We start from the raw sequence: 17,910 nt of genomic DNA, 5'->3' as shown, positions 1-17,910 counted from the left end.
ACACACACACACACACACACACACACACACACACACACACACACACACACACATTTGCTAGTAATCTCGCTAGTATTAGAATCACTTATTGTTAATATTCTTCTAAAATTGCTGACATATTTAATACTTTTTAAAAATTTGTTGAATCTTTAATAGAAATAGATATTCTTTTTCTTACACAATACAGAAATGCAAGATCTGCTTTGGTACTTTTCATTAATAAGTTATTCCAATACAATGCAATTAATTCTACTAACTTTATTAGTTGTAATATAATTTTATATCGGTTACGTAAATTGTTATATAATTTGCATATAAATCAGTTTTGAACTTTTGTTAATAATCAAATTTTCAACCATTATTCACTTTGTGTGTGCGCGCGCTTACATGACTGTGTGTGTGTGTTTTGTGAAAGAAAGAAACAACCGCGCGGAGAAACAATTCATCCGCAGGAAAGAATTAACGTCCTTCCACACACGCTTGATTGTGCTATCAAGTGCATCGATTTTTAGCTTATGCAAAGCTGTGTCGTAATTAAAATACCTCCGTAATATGGAGAAGTGTAACTATGGAAAAAAATACTTTACTACAGGGACAAAAGTATAAAAAATGGTAGCATTGACATAGATACACGCACATGCGCCCGCGCGCGCGCGCACGCACACACACACACACACTTTCACATACTTTCTTATAGATATGTGTGTTTGTATGTGTATTATAAATATACCGTTTAAACTCGATATTAAACTTTATTAATTAGCGCAAATTTAAATTCTCGTCATGGTCGCAAACAAACAGCTTCGGTTACGACTAGCTGTGATTACCTGTGGTTATACATATTTTCATTGGTAGATTCAGGTTTTGTATGAGATAAATTCCCCATGACACGAGTGACGTGCACAAGCGCTTTTCAGAGCGAGACGAAACCGGATTTCCGATTTTAAACGATCGCGATGCATAGTTGCGACATTTGGAAAGGCGGTGCATGCGTCACGGGCACGTATGTGTCAAGTCAGTATAATCTCAATTCGAGTCTTGTCGATCGCGAATGCACTTCATATATGTTAATTTAGACTAATCAAACCTGATCAACGTATACCCCTTGTTATAAAAAGGAATTCAATTTTTTTCCTATAAAAATTTTCTTTTCCCATTTCATCTTGTCGACTGATGGCCAATGTCTCTATGAGACTATATTACTAACAATGAGTAAAAGTTTTTTCGCAAAATATTAAAAAAAAAGACTTATTTACAGAGTGAATTATCATATCGGCATAGCGATTACTTTTACGGTTGCGTCAGATTTTTTACGCGTCGCTTTCTCCGATCATTCGATCCATTCAGCAGTTTGCGGCGCGTTCAATTATTATACAACACCGTATCATCGTCGCGCGACAATGGTTCTCTTTTTTTCATACCTGAATCGATTCGAAGCAATCAATCAAGCTTATCGCAAGCAGTCATGCACGTCGTTGACCAGACTCGGAAGAAATTTTCATTCTCAAAGAAACAAGCCTTGTATGGAGAAAAACCAATTACGAAACCAGACTAGTATAGATAATGTCTGAAACGCACCGCCGCGTCGCGCGCCGCATTGCACTTTTGAGATTTCCAGACATTTTCCAGATATATAGTACATACCTTGAGATACGATAATAAATAAAGAAAGAATCTCTCTTAAAGAAATAATCACCTTTTATTAAATAAAAGTATGCGTATGTGCGCGCGCACGTGTTTGTGGTCTATGCAAAATTTGTGCAAAATTTCCTTTGCACGTATATCATTCGTAGTTTTGCGTAAACGCTTGACTGATTTCATATAGTCGGATCCGATCTATTGATACTACTCCTTTTCCTTTTGTACGCCATGTCCTGTAATATTTTACGTAATCGAAACGTGACTTGATTTCGAGTATCATGGTCGAGTATCCTCCCCCCCTCCCTGTAGTTCGTGAGATAAAATAGAGATACTAACAGAGATATAGTTATGTTGGACCTGCGAGAGAAAAAGTATTGTCTGAAAATTGTGCGACACACGTTCCTTGTTGCGCTGGCAAACCTAAAAAAGTGGCCAAAATTCGATTCGGAGAATAGCATAAAAGAGTATTCTATTGTAATATGCAACTCTTGTTACAGCTATTTCCAAAGTTTCATGGACAGTTATGTAATTACCGTCCATGTAGCAACTATTTGAATAGAAAATCGTTAATTTTATTATATATCAAAAAATAAAATATCTATTATTCTTTTTTTATTATTATGAGACATAAACTACTTTAAAAAAATCACACTAGATTTTTAGCAAGAAATTGATAGTGAAATAGCACTTTATCATCTTTGGAATATACTGTAGTTTTGAAGCTATGAAACCCGATAATCTGTGATAATCATACATCCACTGAAAGTAAGACATATTAGAGAGATTAGCGTATTTATAAGTATTTTTAAAAAATCATGCCTATTTTGCCCGTTTTCATAAACTTTACAAAAAAATTAATAAATTAGTACCAAAATGTGAATTTTGATTCAGAAAAAGTGTACTTTTCGAGCATTGCTAGTTTTGATGAAAGTTTTAAGGGAGATAGTTTTTTAGGGCGTTACTTAAATTGTAGTCAACAACTTGGGATGTTTTTTTAATATTCCAATGTCCCAATGTCCCCGGTCTCCCCTATGCAGAAATAAATGATATGTTGCAAATGGAATCCATTTATTTGCGTTATAGAAACTAATTCAAAAGACTCTAATATTTTAAGCATGTTAAACAACAAAATGCAGTGATAAATAAAATTCGATAATTATATGTCGTGTATATTACATTCTTTTTAATAGAAAATTAATTTCAGCTTTGTTTTCTTGGTTTTTACAGATATTCATTAGCCACAACTAAAATTTAACGTTTCAACATGAAGATCTTGTTGATGTTTCTGGCTTACGTGACTTTCGTGCACTGCGGCAAATCTAAAAAGCAGATTCACGATCAGGAAGTGATCGACGGTTATGAATTTGAGTACGCAGGTCATAGCGCACCGTTAGGTTTGATCGAGTCAAATACTCATTATGTTGAAGCTGCGCCTGTCGTAGCAGTCGCTGCGAGTGGTCATCGTTCGAGTCATCTTATCCGACCTGGTTACAGCGTGGGTGGCCCTTTGGCCAGTATAGCGAAAGGTTAGATACGTTTCTTGTGTTTAAACCGGTCAATGATCCTTTGCTTTTTCTCATTGTGATAAAAATATAAGGGGTAGAGAGAGAGAGGGGGGGCGAATAATGGACATATAAAATATAGTTTTTTCTTTTACTTTTGACACAATTTTTGTGTCCTGATTGCAGGAGCCGCTGACCAAGCTCACACACAATTGAATCAACAACCATCGGCCGCTGGACAGGCAGCATACGTAGCCAAAAACACTCTGGCTCAAGCGGCAGCACAATCCGCGGCAACTGCCGCTGCAGCCCTAGCCGGCAAGCAAATTATAGTGATGGGTCTAGAACAGCAGTCGAGGGACGCACATGTAGCGGTCGACGGTGAAAAGCAACAATTGCAACAAGCTCAAAGGGCGGCCTCATCTGCGAAAAACGCAGCGCAACAGGCGATGCACCAAGTGCAGGTCATCACCACGGCGTTGAACGCCGCACAGGCGACTGCCGAACATGCTGCACAAGCGGCAGCCGAGGCTGCAGCCGAGCTGGCGGCGCAAACGACGATGGTGGGCCAGGCTAAGGCACGTGCTGAGGCGATCGCCGAGCAACTCGCGGCAGCACGTTTGGACTTTGAAACGACTCAGGCGGCAGCGCAAAAAGCCGCTAACGCCGCTCAAGCTGCACAGAGCAATGCCGCAGCCGCGGCCGCACACGCGGCTAATACCGCGGCCGCGGCTGCAGCGGCAAATCACCCAGCCTCTTTGCATGATGACGAACCGCTCGGTTTAATAAACGCCCTGCCTGTAGATGCCTACGAATATAAGAGTTATCACCTCTAAGAGAGGAGAGAGAGAGAGAGAGGGAGGAGGGAGAGAGAGAGAGAGACTCGTGACAACCGCGCTCGTGTTTCCTCCCTTTGCAAGTGTACTTGCCTGGCAATACAGCGCGCAACGGCGCTCAAGCCATCTTTTTCCTTTTCTATTCTATGAGACTCAGCGATCGTATGTCACTGTGTTCACGTGCCAGACTGCACAATAAAATATTGTTGCCATTCTCTGAACTCTCTGTGTATGTGTATACTCGTATTACTCATTCTCTTCCCTTCTCGAAGAATATCATTTAATCCTATTCTTCAGTCGTCTGGATTTTCTAATGACTTTCTGACAAATTCAAATTTAACTTTTTCTTAATCAATATTTAATCACGCAGATGTTTGATTTGATTATATAGATCAGTTTATCTAGCATTGACAGTTAATAAAACTTTGGCAAATTCAATTAAAAATACAGTACGTCAATATAAATATATAATTATATAGATATAACAAAATATCATATAATTTGTAATACGTATCATTTTAAGTAACCTTCAATAGAATTTTAATTCAAAATTCTCGTCTTACACAAGTTATAATTACCATTTTTCACGCGTTTTAAAATTTATGCATAAATTAATATTGTATTTAAATATGCGAATACAAATATGCATTGACTCCTTTCACTATTACTTGTTCAAATATATATGAATTTAGTACCAGTAACCGTATATAATATTATGAATTAATTTGCAATTCCATTTCCATTCATAAGCAAAAAAAATTTACGTATGATATTGTCCTAACAAAGAGTTTTACAACAACTCACAAGTTCAAATATATTTGTATCACTTGTACGTATCAAATATTTTCCACAATTTCCAAGATTCCGCTTATAGTACATATATATGTATATAAACAATAAATGTAAAATATAATACAATAATCGTATTGAAAAAAAACTTTTGTGCATTTAATTTGAGTCTAGTATCTGCAGATTCTGACACTTCCTTCTTGCTTATGTTTGTATAATAATACAGCTTTTATAGTGTTCAAAAATTGAAGCAGCAAAGTGACAGCGCGTAATGCATATTGTGCAAACTTATCACCGTGATTATCAAGAGGGACCCCTGAAACTCGGGAATAATTATAAGAATGGCCGCGATCTTCGATGATATCGACTATCGATATAAATTGTTCTGCAATCCCCGACATTATTTAACAAATAAGAATGCATATTTACGACGCAATAACATCACGTATTGCTGCAAAACTACAATTTTTTCTACAATATACATTATCATTTGCATGAACAATTAAATCCGGATGATAACAATATGTTATCCGGATGATAAAATCGCAGTTTTAAATAAAAATCGAATATTAAAAGTATTAAAATACAGAGTCCCTCTAAAGGCCTCCGCACAATGAAAAATTTAAGGAACAAGGAATAGATATTAGCGATTAGGACTAGAATCAAGAATAAAGTTGGATGCACAATGAAAAATTGATCGGCAACGGAAACGGAATAACACACACAATATATTTTTAACCTATCGAAAGCCGTGAATTAATGTTACACCAGCTTTATTCCTAATTTCTTATTTCTAATCGCTAATATTTGTTTCAAATCTACAATAATTAATGTCTAGGTTATTATACTAAAGACTTGTGTGATATTTATTTTAAGAATAATAAATATATAAGAATATAAAAGCATAAAATATACTAAATATAGTGTCAACACAGTTCATAAAGTATTTGCATGAAACAAAATCACTGATTATTTATAAAGTATAATAAAAAAGAAGTTTAAATCCTGAATTTAATTTCCATCCATTCGAAATATTTTATAAGCATGTAAACCCTACATTTATTTAAATACAATATAATGTCAGATGACGATAGTTTGTCACCACCACCTACGTATTCGAATAGAAAAATCAAGTCGCGTACAAATTTAGTAAGAAGAAAAATTTTGGAAGAAGACTTGGCGGATGACGTGTAGTTAGTTTAAATATGGAAGACTCTGTGTCGAAAGAGACAAAAAAATTGGAAAATTTGAATGAAACTAGAAACAGTACGCAAAAGAAATCAACAAGAGACATTATGATTAAAATGACGTCTTTAGTTTAGATATATCGAAGAGTTTGATGAACTTGATAGACAAGACTGATTTACCTGCCACGATAGAAAATATTGATAAATTAATAGAAAATGTAGGGAATCTCAAAATTAAATCAAAGACAAGAAAAAGCATTAAAGATACGAAGCAATTGACAGTCGCTGATTATAATAAAAATATAGATCAGGCCATAGAGTTACTGAATGACATGGCAATAAAAGAAAAGACAAATGAAAATAGCGATTCTTCTACGCTGATAAAAAAACCTGAAAAAGTTAATAAATCAGAAAACCAGATTTCTCAGAAATACATAACGAAAATTCTTTAAGACCAGAACATTGAAAGAAAGTATAGAAAACGCGGACACACAGTGAATGAACCTAAAAATTTACGAAGTAAATGTCCCAAAATACTTGTAAATGATGAAGAACTCGGTTAAAAACGACTGACAAGAATGACAAGATCCAGTGTCAGAAAGTGCCAAAAAGAAAAACCATCGTAAAAACGTTGTATTAATGTAGAAACCATCTATAGTAGTAATTTGTTGTATAGAATTTTGTAAGATGCAGATAGTTTTGACAAAAAACTACTGCGTATATTCCATAGCATAACAAAATAATTATTTTTACATAAAAGTCCATTTTATAAATAATCGAAGATGCATCTTATTGTATTATATTATATTGTATTTAAAAAATGTAGGGTTTACATGCTTATATTGCTTATAAATTATTTCGAATGGATGGAAATTAAATTCAGGGTTTGAACTTCTTTTTTATTATACTTTATAAATAATAATCATTAATTTTTGTCTTCATCATCATTCCAAATCATATTAACTTTAGTTATCTTCAAAGCTACTGGGTTCTTTCTACGTCGAATTGAAGCAGGTTTCTTGGCACGTTGATTCCGAACGGATGGCGTGACACAAATGCTTGGATCAAACGGGATTTTTACGTGGTCACTTGTATCAATGTCATGTGGCTGCGGAACCATAAACTCTGCAACAGAGATTATCACATAAATATAAAGATCTTATCTGAAATTTGTCCTGAAAAAAGGCCATATGTTAAAAAGTACATACTTGAACTAAAGTCTGAAGACTCTAATACCAGTTCGAATTCATTGTCAAATGCTAATTCCTTAGCCGTTTTATAGACGGGATGTCTCTCTAATGTATACTTGCAGCATATATTGATCGCTAAATTGGTAATATCAAACGCATCCTTTTGTCTCGATGCTATCTTTGTTTTCAGAAAGTAACAAAAATCGATCAATAACTGTATATAATCGATAATGTAGAAACGTATTTGCCAAGAAAATCGCTTCACACCGATTTCGTCACAAGGCCAGTTTTCAGGCAGAACTGATTTTTCTTCTTCGAATAGTTTCCGCCTTATTTCAAAAGCGCCGTGGAAGTGGTCGAGCGCTGCCGCGGTGTGATTTTGCAAGGCATATAGCTGCGCTCTGATGTAAGTGGTGGCAAATACCATGTACTGATACGAAACGTTGCCGCACTTGTAGCAGTCGCAATCTGTGTGCAATGTGAATTTCGGCAAGTCAAACACTTTCTTCCCGAGCTCTGGGGAAGCGCCATACTGCGACATATCTCTGACAGGATCTCCGATCTTCGTGGGAGTCACTGCGAGATAAGTGAATGGTGCTTCAACGGACTTGGACTCCATCGACAACTGAAACGTCTCGATGTTCAACATGTGCTCGAGGCCCTGCAGCTTTACCTCGCAATCGTCCAGTTGTAAACGTGACAGATCAATATAACAAAGCGATTTCAATAGTTCGGCAGTACGTAGCATCGCATTTAAGCTCTGTGCTGACTTTAAGAGTCGCACTAAATCCGGGCTAATACCACGAAAAGATAATAGACTGTTTATTCTTAAGGATAAATTAACTCCAGTAGTAAAAAGTACATCGTAACTGAAAAGATATGTAACTTGATTTGTCCCTGAAACAGATCGCTTGTAAATAGTCGAATAATTTTACACATATATAAATTGATATTGAATTGTAGCTTTATATTAGGATTAAATAGAATAGAAAAGTGGCTTCATAAACTATAATTACATTTTTTCGTCAACAGATCTTGATTTAAGCTCCTCGCTGTAAGCCGATTTTCCTCAATGTACAAGTTATAATCCTCATGTTCCACAATATAAAAATGGCTGTTGCGTATAATAACATCTAAACTTAACAGATACACGGATTTATTAGCAAGAAATGAAATTCCTGGAAGATTTCTAGCTTCAGTAAGTAATTGCTTAGCGTCATCAAACTAAAAAAAAAATAAAAATAAAAAATAAAGATAACAGAAAATTTTATATATGTATTGTATATTAGATAAAATATTTTCGTGTTTTAAACTATTTTCTTACCTTTCCACATTCAAAATAAAGATCCGCTAAACTTATCCAAAAGATAGCAATGGCACCAATTACATCTTCGTCCTCAGAATCTCTGTATTTTCTAACATATTCTTTAGCAGTAGTAATCCAATCATAATTGATTTGTCTCAATGATATGCAACGACCTGTAACTGTAAAAGGATTTATATTAACTTATCCATAAAACATACTTTTTTCTTAATCATTATAATAAATAATTTAACATACTATAAATAATTGTATGATCGTCTATTTCTGATGCTAACTTATATGCCAATGTCCATACTTCAGCTTCGCAATCTTCATACCGATATAACCGGGCATATTCACCAGCTGTTATTAGCATGCGAAGTATAAGTTTAGGTTCCCAATCCTTGACAATTTTTTTCTATTGACAATAAAATATTTTTATACAATTACTGAACTGCAGAGCTTCTAATAATAGCTTAATGCAATAAATAGTCTCCATAACTTACAAAATGGTATTTAAACAGTTGCTTCCAATTCTTCAAACTCTTTTGTAGACACAACATAAGGTTGGTATCCTTTTTAACGTTTATCATAGTATAACCAGGAATTACATTCGGAGATTTGGTTTCGGCTAGTTCTCGTAGCTTGGGGGCGCATAGAGCAAATTTTGTATTTTCCATTTCCAAGTGAGTTTCCTTATTCATTATATGCAACTCCTCCACAAACATAAAAAGGCTTAAATTAGCTTTCAAGCACAGAACAGCCACAGAATTCGACTTATTTTGCTTCAAATCGTGTATAGCTTGCTCATGATATTTTAGAATAGAGCTGTCATAGTTCAAACCTAAAAAATAATATCCTAATAACTGCACCGTGTGTGCATACTGATTACTTGGCTGTAGCTTCCTAAGTTTTTCCAGAACTGCAGCCACGCCATTTGTAAATGTGATCTGTTCTTCCAACAAAATTGTTGCCTCCCTCAAACACAAGGCAGTCAAGTCATATTTGGAAATATCGATTGAAAATCCCAGTTCATTCTTTATCTCGTCTTTATCATTTGTCAAGCACTTCAGCATAGTTAAGTTTGCAACATCTTCGGGAGCATTTTTCTTAATATTTATCCATGTCTGAAAAGCTTTTGTGTTCGACTGATTAAAAGTTAACAGGCCATTCAATGCACACACAGTCACAGCTTTCCTATACATATTGTTTCTATAATGCACAACGCTTAATCTGCGCAATGCAAAAGAAAGAACATTTTCAAGATTTTTGGAATTTTCAAGATCCATAGAGCTTGATTCGATTCCTTCGATTTGAATGATACAAGTACATAAAAAGGAAAAAGAATTCACGCTTTCCTCGTATACGTGTTCGGACAGTACGCCTATATTATAAATTAAATTACGACAAATATTCCACGATTGTGTCCAGCGCTTACATTCGCTTTCCTTCATTTCACGAATAATCAATTCAACGTTTTGCTCCAAGATTTTTCGAGTAACAGCGCACACTTCTGCTGGCAAAGTTTTAACAGGAAATTTACACACTAAACTGGCGCATTTACATTTCATCGCTATAGCATTGTATAAATCCCTCTTAACTGTACACTGTTTGTCCAGGCACCACTTGCATTTGATCGACACTTGCTTGTTGTAAAACTCATCTGCATGCATATGTATGAATAAATTCATTAGTTTTGGGAAGATGCCAGTGTCAAGCAAACGATCGAGCATGTGCTTGTTAGTTTCCACACACTTTTCCCAGTAAGTGAACGTGGGCTCAACTATCTCCATAATACTGATTGCATTCCATTTAAGACCTCCCTCATATCCGTACTTCTGCGCGATGTTTAAGTTATGATAAATAATATTTTCTATATTTTTGGCACTATCGACAAGATTTTCCATTGGCACTAAAAGACTCGTACACAAGCTTCGAAATTGTCGAAAGCACTGGCAGCATTCCTCGTCTTTCGCCAGGAGAGTCTCGAAATAACTACATAATTCATCTAACGTTTTTATCGTAGATTTAATACCAGTTGCATTAACTGTCCTACATATCACACGACATATGATGCAAAGTATACGACAATATATTATGTATTTCTCATCTTTGTCTAAATATAACTGCACTCCTGACAAGTACTCCAATGTAAATTTACAAAAATCATCAAAATATTCCTTGCCTTTATCAGTAGCTGATATTCTATCTAAATGTTTGCCCATCTCCACAATCAAATGGCTCGTATAATCTTTATATGCTATCTGCGTCATTTTCATTTCGTGCTTTATGACACTTTTCAGTTTATTATAACTCTCTAAGTTCAAAGATTTATTCGTAAGAGTGAGATATATGTCGTTAACTAAGACACGCCATAAGGACAACACTTTTATCAGAAGATTCCTGGTGTCGTCTTGAGGATTGTACAAATTGCCAGGTTGCAAATAACCACATATCTCCGCCGCGTCCTCGTACAGATTAAAAGTAATTAAGCAGTGAACAATTTTGAACAGAGCTTTGACGAAGTTGTTGTCATCAGGTACCTCGATCAACAATGAGCAAAGCAATTTGGCTAATTTGGCGATATCTCTCCCGGTCTCGCAGTTCTGCTTATTACATTTGTCCGCCACACGACATAAGCGTAATAGCAATCTAAATATACCGTCGTTCAGCTTGCTGTCCGGTCGGACGCGGATAGTCATCTGGAAGATCAACAATGAGATTTGCGCTCGCAAATAAGGATATTATTTCTAACGGAAAAGAGGTACCTGAACATCCTCCAACACCTCCCGCAGTTTCTCCGACTGTATCAGTTCCGTCCACGTAACAATTTTTGCCTGCGTCCCGTTCATCTCTCGGAGCGTAAAATTCTCGGTTTCACTAAAATCCCACGTACTATACCCGCGTTATTATCGTGCAAACGTTGTCCGTTTCGTCAGGAGTGATTTGAAACTTGTGACCTGCGTAACGTAAACACGGTACTCCTTTCGCGGGTCTTCTGGGAGTTCTTCCACCTTCTACTGGCGTTGTCAGTTTAAAGGCCGATGCTTATTGAACGCGTCACGAGCGTCATGAAAACGTCACTTGAGAAGAGGAAGAAAGAGAGGGGCGTGCAAATAACATTACTGACCATCACCATCACCCTCGTACTTCGTGGTACTTCGTGCCATGGTAGAAATACAAGGGTATGCTCATACCGTGTCAGACCACTGCGCATTCCCACCACTTTTATACAAACTTACGTCATATTCGTGTAGCATCGGAATGAATCGGATGTACTCGGTGATTCGCAATGGCTGCGTTCGCTCGGTTCGCTGTTTATGTCGAGTAATTCGTTTGTGATTATTACAGTGTACGCAATGACGTGTAATGTATGTGTGTGTGTTTTCATAAAGGTTACCTTTCGAACTTATCATGGCAAGAAACTGCGTATGTTATCAGACTATGTAATGACTGATTCGATGTGTTTAACTCGAAATGTATGTACGGTAAATATACAAGAAAAAATGCGTATGGTATAAATATTGAAGAACAGAATATAATTTTGAATAACATGACGACTTTTATCAAAGAAACTAGGATAGGAAAGCATATAACTTTGCTGCCCTTTCAAAAAGGTATTATACTCAGTAACACCTCTTTACAACAACCGCTACCGTACTTACAAGAGCAATATGGTACTTCTGATTTTCCTATTACGTATTTGATAACTTACCGTCTTAATCAAGATCTGTTAGAAAATTTTTTTTCGTTTATACGTTCAATGGGGTGTGCGTACGATCATCCAACACCATTAGATTTCAAGTACCGATTAAAGCGTTATATATTAGGCAAACATTCTAGTAATGTGTTGTCAGATAAATGTAATGTTCAAGAAAGCAAATCGAACGAATCGATCTTTGTATTTCCTCTTAGCTGTGATGTCGAAGAGTCCGTGTTAACGGATATGCTTGCGTCCTATGTTGACGAAAAAGTTACTACTATAACTAGTTATGAAGAAGAAGAGATATGTTTTGATGAAGCATATGAACCTTCTGCGTTGGATTCGTGCGCAATTATTCCAAGTTATGAGGAAGAACAGTTGTTACAGAAATTAGAAGATTTTAATATTAGCGAGGCTATCGAAGAAGAGGGTTTAAAATATATAGCCGGATACGTAGCATTTAGATTTAAAAGCACAGATAAAACATTAGGTATTGAAACGCGCCAATTGGAAACAACGGGTGACCAAGATTGGCTGCAAGTTATTTCGCGAGGAAAATGTATGTATCCGAGTGACAAATTATTACAATGTGCTCGTATAATGAATATTGAGTTTGCTAAATATCACGGATCCAGTTTGAATAAAGAAAATCTTATATTTCAAAACTTAGCAAAAATAATAGAACCACAATTGAAAATTAAAATACCGAGAGAGGCATTACTATGCCTCATTAGGACTAGGACATATATTAGGCTGCGCGAAATGAACCGAGCGATTGCAATCGCAAATCACAGGCAAAAAAGAAGAAAGATGTCAAAATTTACTAATAAAAAACCTGTATATTAAATATTTGCATTTATTGTTATTTGATCTTTTATCTGCATCTTTCCTCTGCATATATAGTTCTTTATGTCGTACGCCACAATATATTTTTGTTTTGCGTCTCAGCTGACAATTCTTTTCCAATCGTTTTCCGACCAGTTTTGATTAAAACTAATAATTCGCAGAATTTTAATAATAAATGACTGGAAATTAAAATCTCGTTTTATGTGAAATTTTTCCGTACGTCGCAATGATTTTTATTCAATGCACACAATTCTTTTTTTCTTAATAATAATAATATTTTCTGTAATATCATATATTTAGACAAATCCACATAAAATAATTATAAAATTCGTCAAATAACAATAACGTTTCTAACATCTACAACGAGAGACAAATTCGGGAAACGATGAGCGTTTATCCGTATGTCACGTGCGTTTTTTATATTTATATATTTTTGTTCATATATATTTATTTATTTATAAAACAGAATTTTCTCTCACATAAATGATCAACATTATTTTGTATTCACATATTGTCCGCTCAAAATGCTTTTATAAATGACTATTATAGATTCGCTGCTTAAATGTGCCGCTCAGTGTGACGTAAGGTTGGAAAAGTCGCTGATTGGCTGGGTTCGGAAATATGCGCAAGAGCATACCCTTGTATTTCTACCATGCTTCGTGCCAGTTCGTGCCGACGCCGCGCATGTTCGAGCCGTTCGAGCTAACCTCAAACTCAGTCTGCGTGTCAACACTGTCAACTTGAAACGCGCGAAACGGGAGAGTATGTCGAGAGTAACCGAATCCCTGAAGAGGCTGAACGTCAAGAACGACGCAGGAACGCGCGGACAGGACGACGAAATGGTCGGCAAGAAGGTCGAGCTGACGCTGTCGCTAGAAGAGACGGTGTCGCACGATCAGAACTACATCCTCTCCGTCTGTGGAACTCAAAGGCAAGTTCAATGTTTCCTTATGGAACATTTCCTTTCAGATCTGCGCAAAAATGTGACACACATCACACATGTGCTTCAATTATGTTTCTGCTATTGCGCGAGAAATTAATCTATAACTTTTAATATATAGAACACTGTTGTGTTTGTGTATTCTATTTTTTTTTATTACAATAAAATATAATTTTCTAAATGTATTTTTTTGTTATCTAAATGTGTATGCCCAATAATATCATTTTCAGTAATTTTTACTGTTTACCAATATTTTTGTTTAAATATTTTGGCAGTTTGGAATATCTACTTATTATTATATCTTATTATTATAACTTTGTACTTGACACGAAGTGATATGATATTTTCCAACCACATGTATTAATTTTATTTTTATATAAATCGTTTGTTATATATAGTGAGCCAGAATTTACAATTGGAGCAGGACTGTCGGACCATTCGTGCGTGATATATTCTGTTGGCGAGTCCACGAGCCGAACGATTACCCTGGACCATAATCAAGCACCCATCGTGGGAGTTAAGTTCAGTCCCACTTCTAAAAATATATTATATATCGCGACTAACGATGGGCTAATTACAGCACGTGATTTGCGTGCTAAAGGAAAGGTCGTGGCAGAATTCAAAGGTAACTGTCAGTCCCAACGGTCCCAACGACCGTAAACATAATTTACTCATCGATGAAAATTCTAGTCACGTTTCAACATTTACAGATGGTACGGAAGATGGCAAAACAAAGCCTTTGGCTAGCTTTGACCTCAGCTGCGATGAAAGGCTCGTAGCCGGTGGGACGGAGCACACCGGTGGAGATGCGTTTATTCTATTTTGGGACCTAAGGCAAAGTGGTTCAAAAATAGGAAATAAAAACAATCTCCTTGGTGGATATTGGGAATCGCATATGGATGACGTCACTTGTCTGACCTTTCATCCCACCAAGCGGAATGTTTTGGCATCGGGTAGCACTGACGGTCTGATGAATATATTCGACCTGACGCAATCCTCGGAAGATTTGGCCTTGACATCCTCGTTAAATACCGAGTCGTCAGTGGTGAGAAAATCACCTATGTTGTTTTGTATAACGTGACAATATGAACTATCTTGGTAATCAAACAGCTTTTCTTTTTAGGACAGGCTAGGTTGGTTAACCGATGATTCTCTATGGTGTACGACACATACGCATTTGCAATTATGGGAATGCGAAGGTGCTTGTGCGTATGAAACATTCGCGCGCAGTCATTTAGCAGTATCGCGGGTATGCATGGTTTTTATAATCATATCACTGTTTATCGTTTATCACTTTTCTCAAAGAATAATCTTGAAGAATTCTATTTATTGCAGAAGGATGATCCTGATAATTGTTACTTAGTGAAATTCCACACGACAAATGTGTTTGGACAACCATTCCTGCTGGCGGGTTCTAGTACAGTTACAAGGTATTAGTTTTAAATATATAATAAATGTACTTATACTCTGTTCAAAACAATTAGAATTTTTTTAGATTATTGGAATTTAGTTGATCGTATAGTATTGCTGCAAGGAGTAATTTCTTATTTATTTTAAATAATGTATTAACATAGAATATAAAATGTTTTAATACAATATATAACGTTCGTATTTTTTTTTTTTCAGGGAAAATTTAAGATGTTTGAGTATTAGGGAGAATTGTTTGGAAACGTGTTACGAAATTATAGGGAACAAACAAATAGTACGGGACAGCTGGATCCATGAAAAGGTAAATTAGTAGATTAAGGAATTATTTCAACTTGGAGAATTATTGATAACAACCTCGTATTCTCGATTTTGCAGAGTGGTAGCTTGGTGACAGTCGGCGAGAAAGGCATTATCAACGTGTGGCGACAAGCGGAATCGCCGACACAGCGAGATTCGGATCATAAGTTGTTAACTAAAATTGGAAACGGCCGTGACCGGCATCACAGGATTAAACCCTATTAAAATAAGTATTTAAGGCAAATAATGTAAATTCGAAACGTCATGATTGTATATTTCCCTCACATTCTTCTTTATTACAATAACAGTTTGTACATTTATAATAAATAGGTATTATTTGTTTATGCGATTAATTATTTAACGGCGAGTCATATATTGATAAAAAAAAATGCAGCCACGGGTTCCGTGGTATAAATGCTAAGGAATGTAAATCACATGTAACTGCGGATACATGGAATTAATAGACGTGGAAGAAAAGAACAAGACAGACCATAGGAGTTGCGCGTGACTCGCAAGGAAACGGATTTCCTTCTGTCACAGCGAGATTAAGATTAATAAAACAGGACGATTGGCAATCGTCAGAGGACTCGTGTCGGGTAATCAGTACTCGTGACAAAGAACAATCAACCAAATAACTCGATAATAACAATTGGATAGTAGTTTACAGTCTCTGCGTTTGAAAATCGTCAAAATTAAAAGGAGACTCCTATTGCCGATCCGTGAGCGTATCAATAGCCAAACACACGCCCGCTTATTACACATTATGTAATATTATTACATTAACGATTCAAAAGACGATCGCAGTAGCGAGTATCACAATGATAACAGTAGATATAGTTTTAGAGCGAAACGGTAGTATAGGTACAGACTAAACGTACAAAAATACTTCCCATGAGCATCGGGGACGTAAAGATTCGCTAAAACGTGGAAAACCGCGTTACTGTAACTTTATTTATAGATATATATATAATCTTTATAGATATATATCCTTTCTCAAACTTTGGGTCGCCACGTGACGTTATACTAGAATAGAAAAAAACAAAAGATACGAAACGCCACGAGACGCGCGTAGGCCGTCACGCTATTCCTCAGCTGTTGCCGATTTGATTCTTCGCGTGTTATCCCGCGGGATTGTGTACGACTTCATTTATTTATTACAGGTATATCAGTCGACGGAGACGGGAAATTGCGGCATCTCATCGATCGCCCACCGTGACAGTCAATTTGCTCCATTGCAGCATATTTTCCGAGACAGAGACTACGTTTACACAGCGGCTTATAATCCGGTTTGATAACTACCGTATACTAATCGATCCAAAATTTTTCTTCTTTTCATTATAACGACCATTTAATTATAAACCTATTTTGATACTCTACACATTTAAATCAATCTTTGATATGTATATATCAAAGATTAATTCAAAGTTAGTGTGTATATGTATATGTGCATATATGTATATATATATACGCACTAAAAGTTATGGTTTAAGTATCAAAAAAGGTTCATATCTAAATAATCATTATATGATCAAAGAAAGAAAAATTTGGAATTGGATAATATACGGCAGTTATTATTAAACCGGATTAGTCATCGTGATTGTTTTCTCGAGTCGTACGGAAGTTACGTTTCGTCTAAAACCAATTTCTTTTTACGAATCTCCTTTGCCCGGCTAGTTACGCAGTAAATATATCGTCTGTATGCATATATGTACGCGATGAAGTCGAACACTCATCCACGGCAGACGCTACAACCAGCTACAATCGCAAAATATCACCTCGCGAGCTTGTCACATGCTCGGCATCGCAGTAAATAGTAAATATAGTAGTAGTAGACTTGTAATAAAGTCGCCTTATATCCTTTTTTCCCCCTTTTTTTTTCTTTTCCCTCGCGTAATTCGACATACCTTACGGAATACTTTTTTAAGATCTATTGTCACCGTGATTGATTGAGACGAACTTGCAGCATTATTACTTAAGTTTCCTTAACGAGGCTAATTCATTAGACGTTTCTTATCCACCGCGCCTCAACGGCCCCTTCGCCCGCCTTTCAATCCGATCATATTGCACGCTAGTTTTATCTGTTAAGGAATGTTCATTTATATACGCACAGTATTATAACTATAATCGTTTACGAACCGAGTTCAGAAGTTCATAATTCAGAGACATTATTGACAATCATCACAACAATACGATATATATCATGTGTGTGTGTGTGTGTGTATATATATATATATATATATATATATAT

At 36.0% G+C, this 17,910-nt stretch overlaps 3 protein-coding genes across 7 annotated transcripts in view; 2 read left to right on the top strand and 1 right to left on the bottom strand.

The window, feature by feature from the left end:
• LOC112463255 (late embryogenesis abundant protein, group 3-like) overlaps positions 1-4,451 on the top strand; it is a 65,519-nt gene extending 61,068 nt beyond the window's left edge. For 3 of the 4 annotated variants that reach the window (XM_025029529.1, XM_025029530.1, XM_025029532.1), the window contains 2 exons: positions 2,869-3,167; positions 3,330-4,451. In XM_025029529.1, coding sequence (XP_024885297.1) covers positions 2,906-3,167; positions 3,330-3,979 — 912 coding nt within the window. In that variant the 5' untranslated portion in view covers positions 2,869-2,905 and the 3' untranslated portion in view covers positions 3,980-4,451. The remainder of the gene's footprint in view (positions 1-2,868; positions 3,168-3,329) is intronic. The other variant, XM_025029531.1, reaches the window with a different exon arrangement.
• Positions 4,452-5,681: 1,230 nt separating this feature from the next.
• Positions 5,682-11,569, bottom strand: LOC112463253. The gene is made up of 7 exons (XM_025029527.1): positions 11,217-11,569; positions 8,955-11,150; positions 8,707-8,866; positions 8,470-8,630; positions 8,162-8,369; positions 7,164-8,042; positions 5,682-7,080 (listed from the first exon to the last, which is right to left on the bottom strand). Exons 1-7 carry the CDS (start codon positions 11,298-11,300, stop codon positions 6,881-6,883), a joined length of 3,888 nt encoding a protein of 1,295 aa, XP_024885295.1. The 5' UTR covers positions 11,301-11,569; the 3' UTR covers positions 5,682-6,880.
• A 2,089-nt stretch (positions 11,570-13,658) lies between these two features.
• On the top strand, positions 13,659-16,004 carry LOC112463372 (WD repeat-containing protein 89-like). 2 transcript variants are annotated; one of them, XM_025029769.1, is made up of 7 exons: positions 13,659-13,928; positions 14,336-14,562; positions 14,648-14,982; positions 15,061-15,186; positions 15,276-15,367; positions 15,564-15,666; positions 15,741-16,004. In XM_025029769.1, exons 1-7 carry the CDS (start codon positions 13,762-13,764, stop codon positions 15,885-15,887), a joined length of 1,197 nt encoding a protein of 398 aa, XP_024885537.1. In that variant the 5' UTR covers positions 13,659-13,761; the 3' UTR covers positions 15,888-16,004. The 2 variants fall into 2 exon arrangements, with proteins under 2 accessions (XP_024885537.1, XP_024885536.1); XM_025029768.1 differs by having other exon boundaries at positions 15,273-15,367.
• The last annotated feature ends 1,906 nt before the right edge of the window (positions 16,005-17,910 follow it).

This window comes from Temnothorax curvispinosus, unplaced genomic scaffold, assembly GCF_003070985.1.
Source record: "Temnothorax curvispinosus isolate PA1 unplaced genomic scaffold, ASM307098v1 QBEX01013138.1, whole genome shotgun sequence".
Classification (NCBI taxonomy): Eukaryota; Metazoa; Arthropoda; class Insecta; order Hymenoptera; family Formicidae; genus Temnothorax; species Temnothorax curvispinosus.
This window is presented reverse-complemented; position numbering and strand designations above follow the sequence as displayed.

Coding starts and splice junctions, on each gene's coding strand:
- LOC112463253 (XM_025029527.1), bottom strand. CDS start 11,300: ATGAACGGGACGCAGGCAAAAATTGTTACGTGGACGGAACTGATACAG. Junction 8,043..8,161: donor AGATCTGTTGACGAAAAAAT/GTAATTATAGTT, acceptor GATCTGTTTCAG/GGACAAATCAAGTTACATAT. Junction 7,081..7,163: donor GTCTTCAGACTTTAGTTCAA/GTATGTACTTTT, acceptor TCTCTGTTGCAG/AGTTTATGGTTCCGCAGCCA.
- LOC112463372 (XM_025029768.1), top strand. CDS start 13,762: ATGTCGAGAGTAACCGAATCCCTGAAGAGGCTGAACGTCAAGAACGAC. Junction 15,187..15,272: donor GTCATTTAGCAGTATCGCGG/GTATGCATGGTT, acceptor TATTTATTGCAG/AAGGATGATCCTGATAATTG. Junction 15,667..15,740: donor ACAGCTGGATCCATGAAAAG/GTAAATTAGTAG, acceptor TCGATTTTGCAG/AGTGGTAGCTTGGTGACAGT.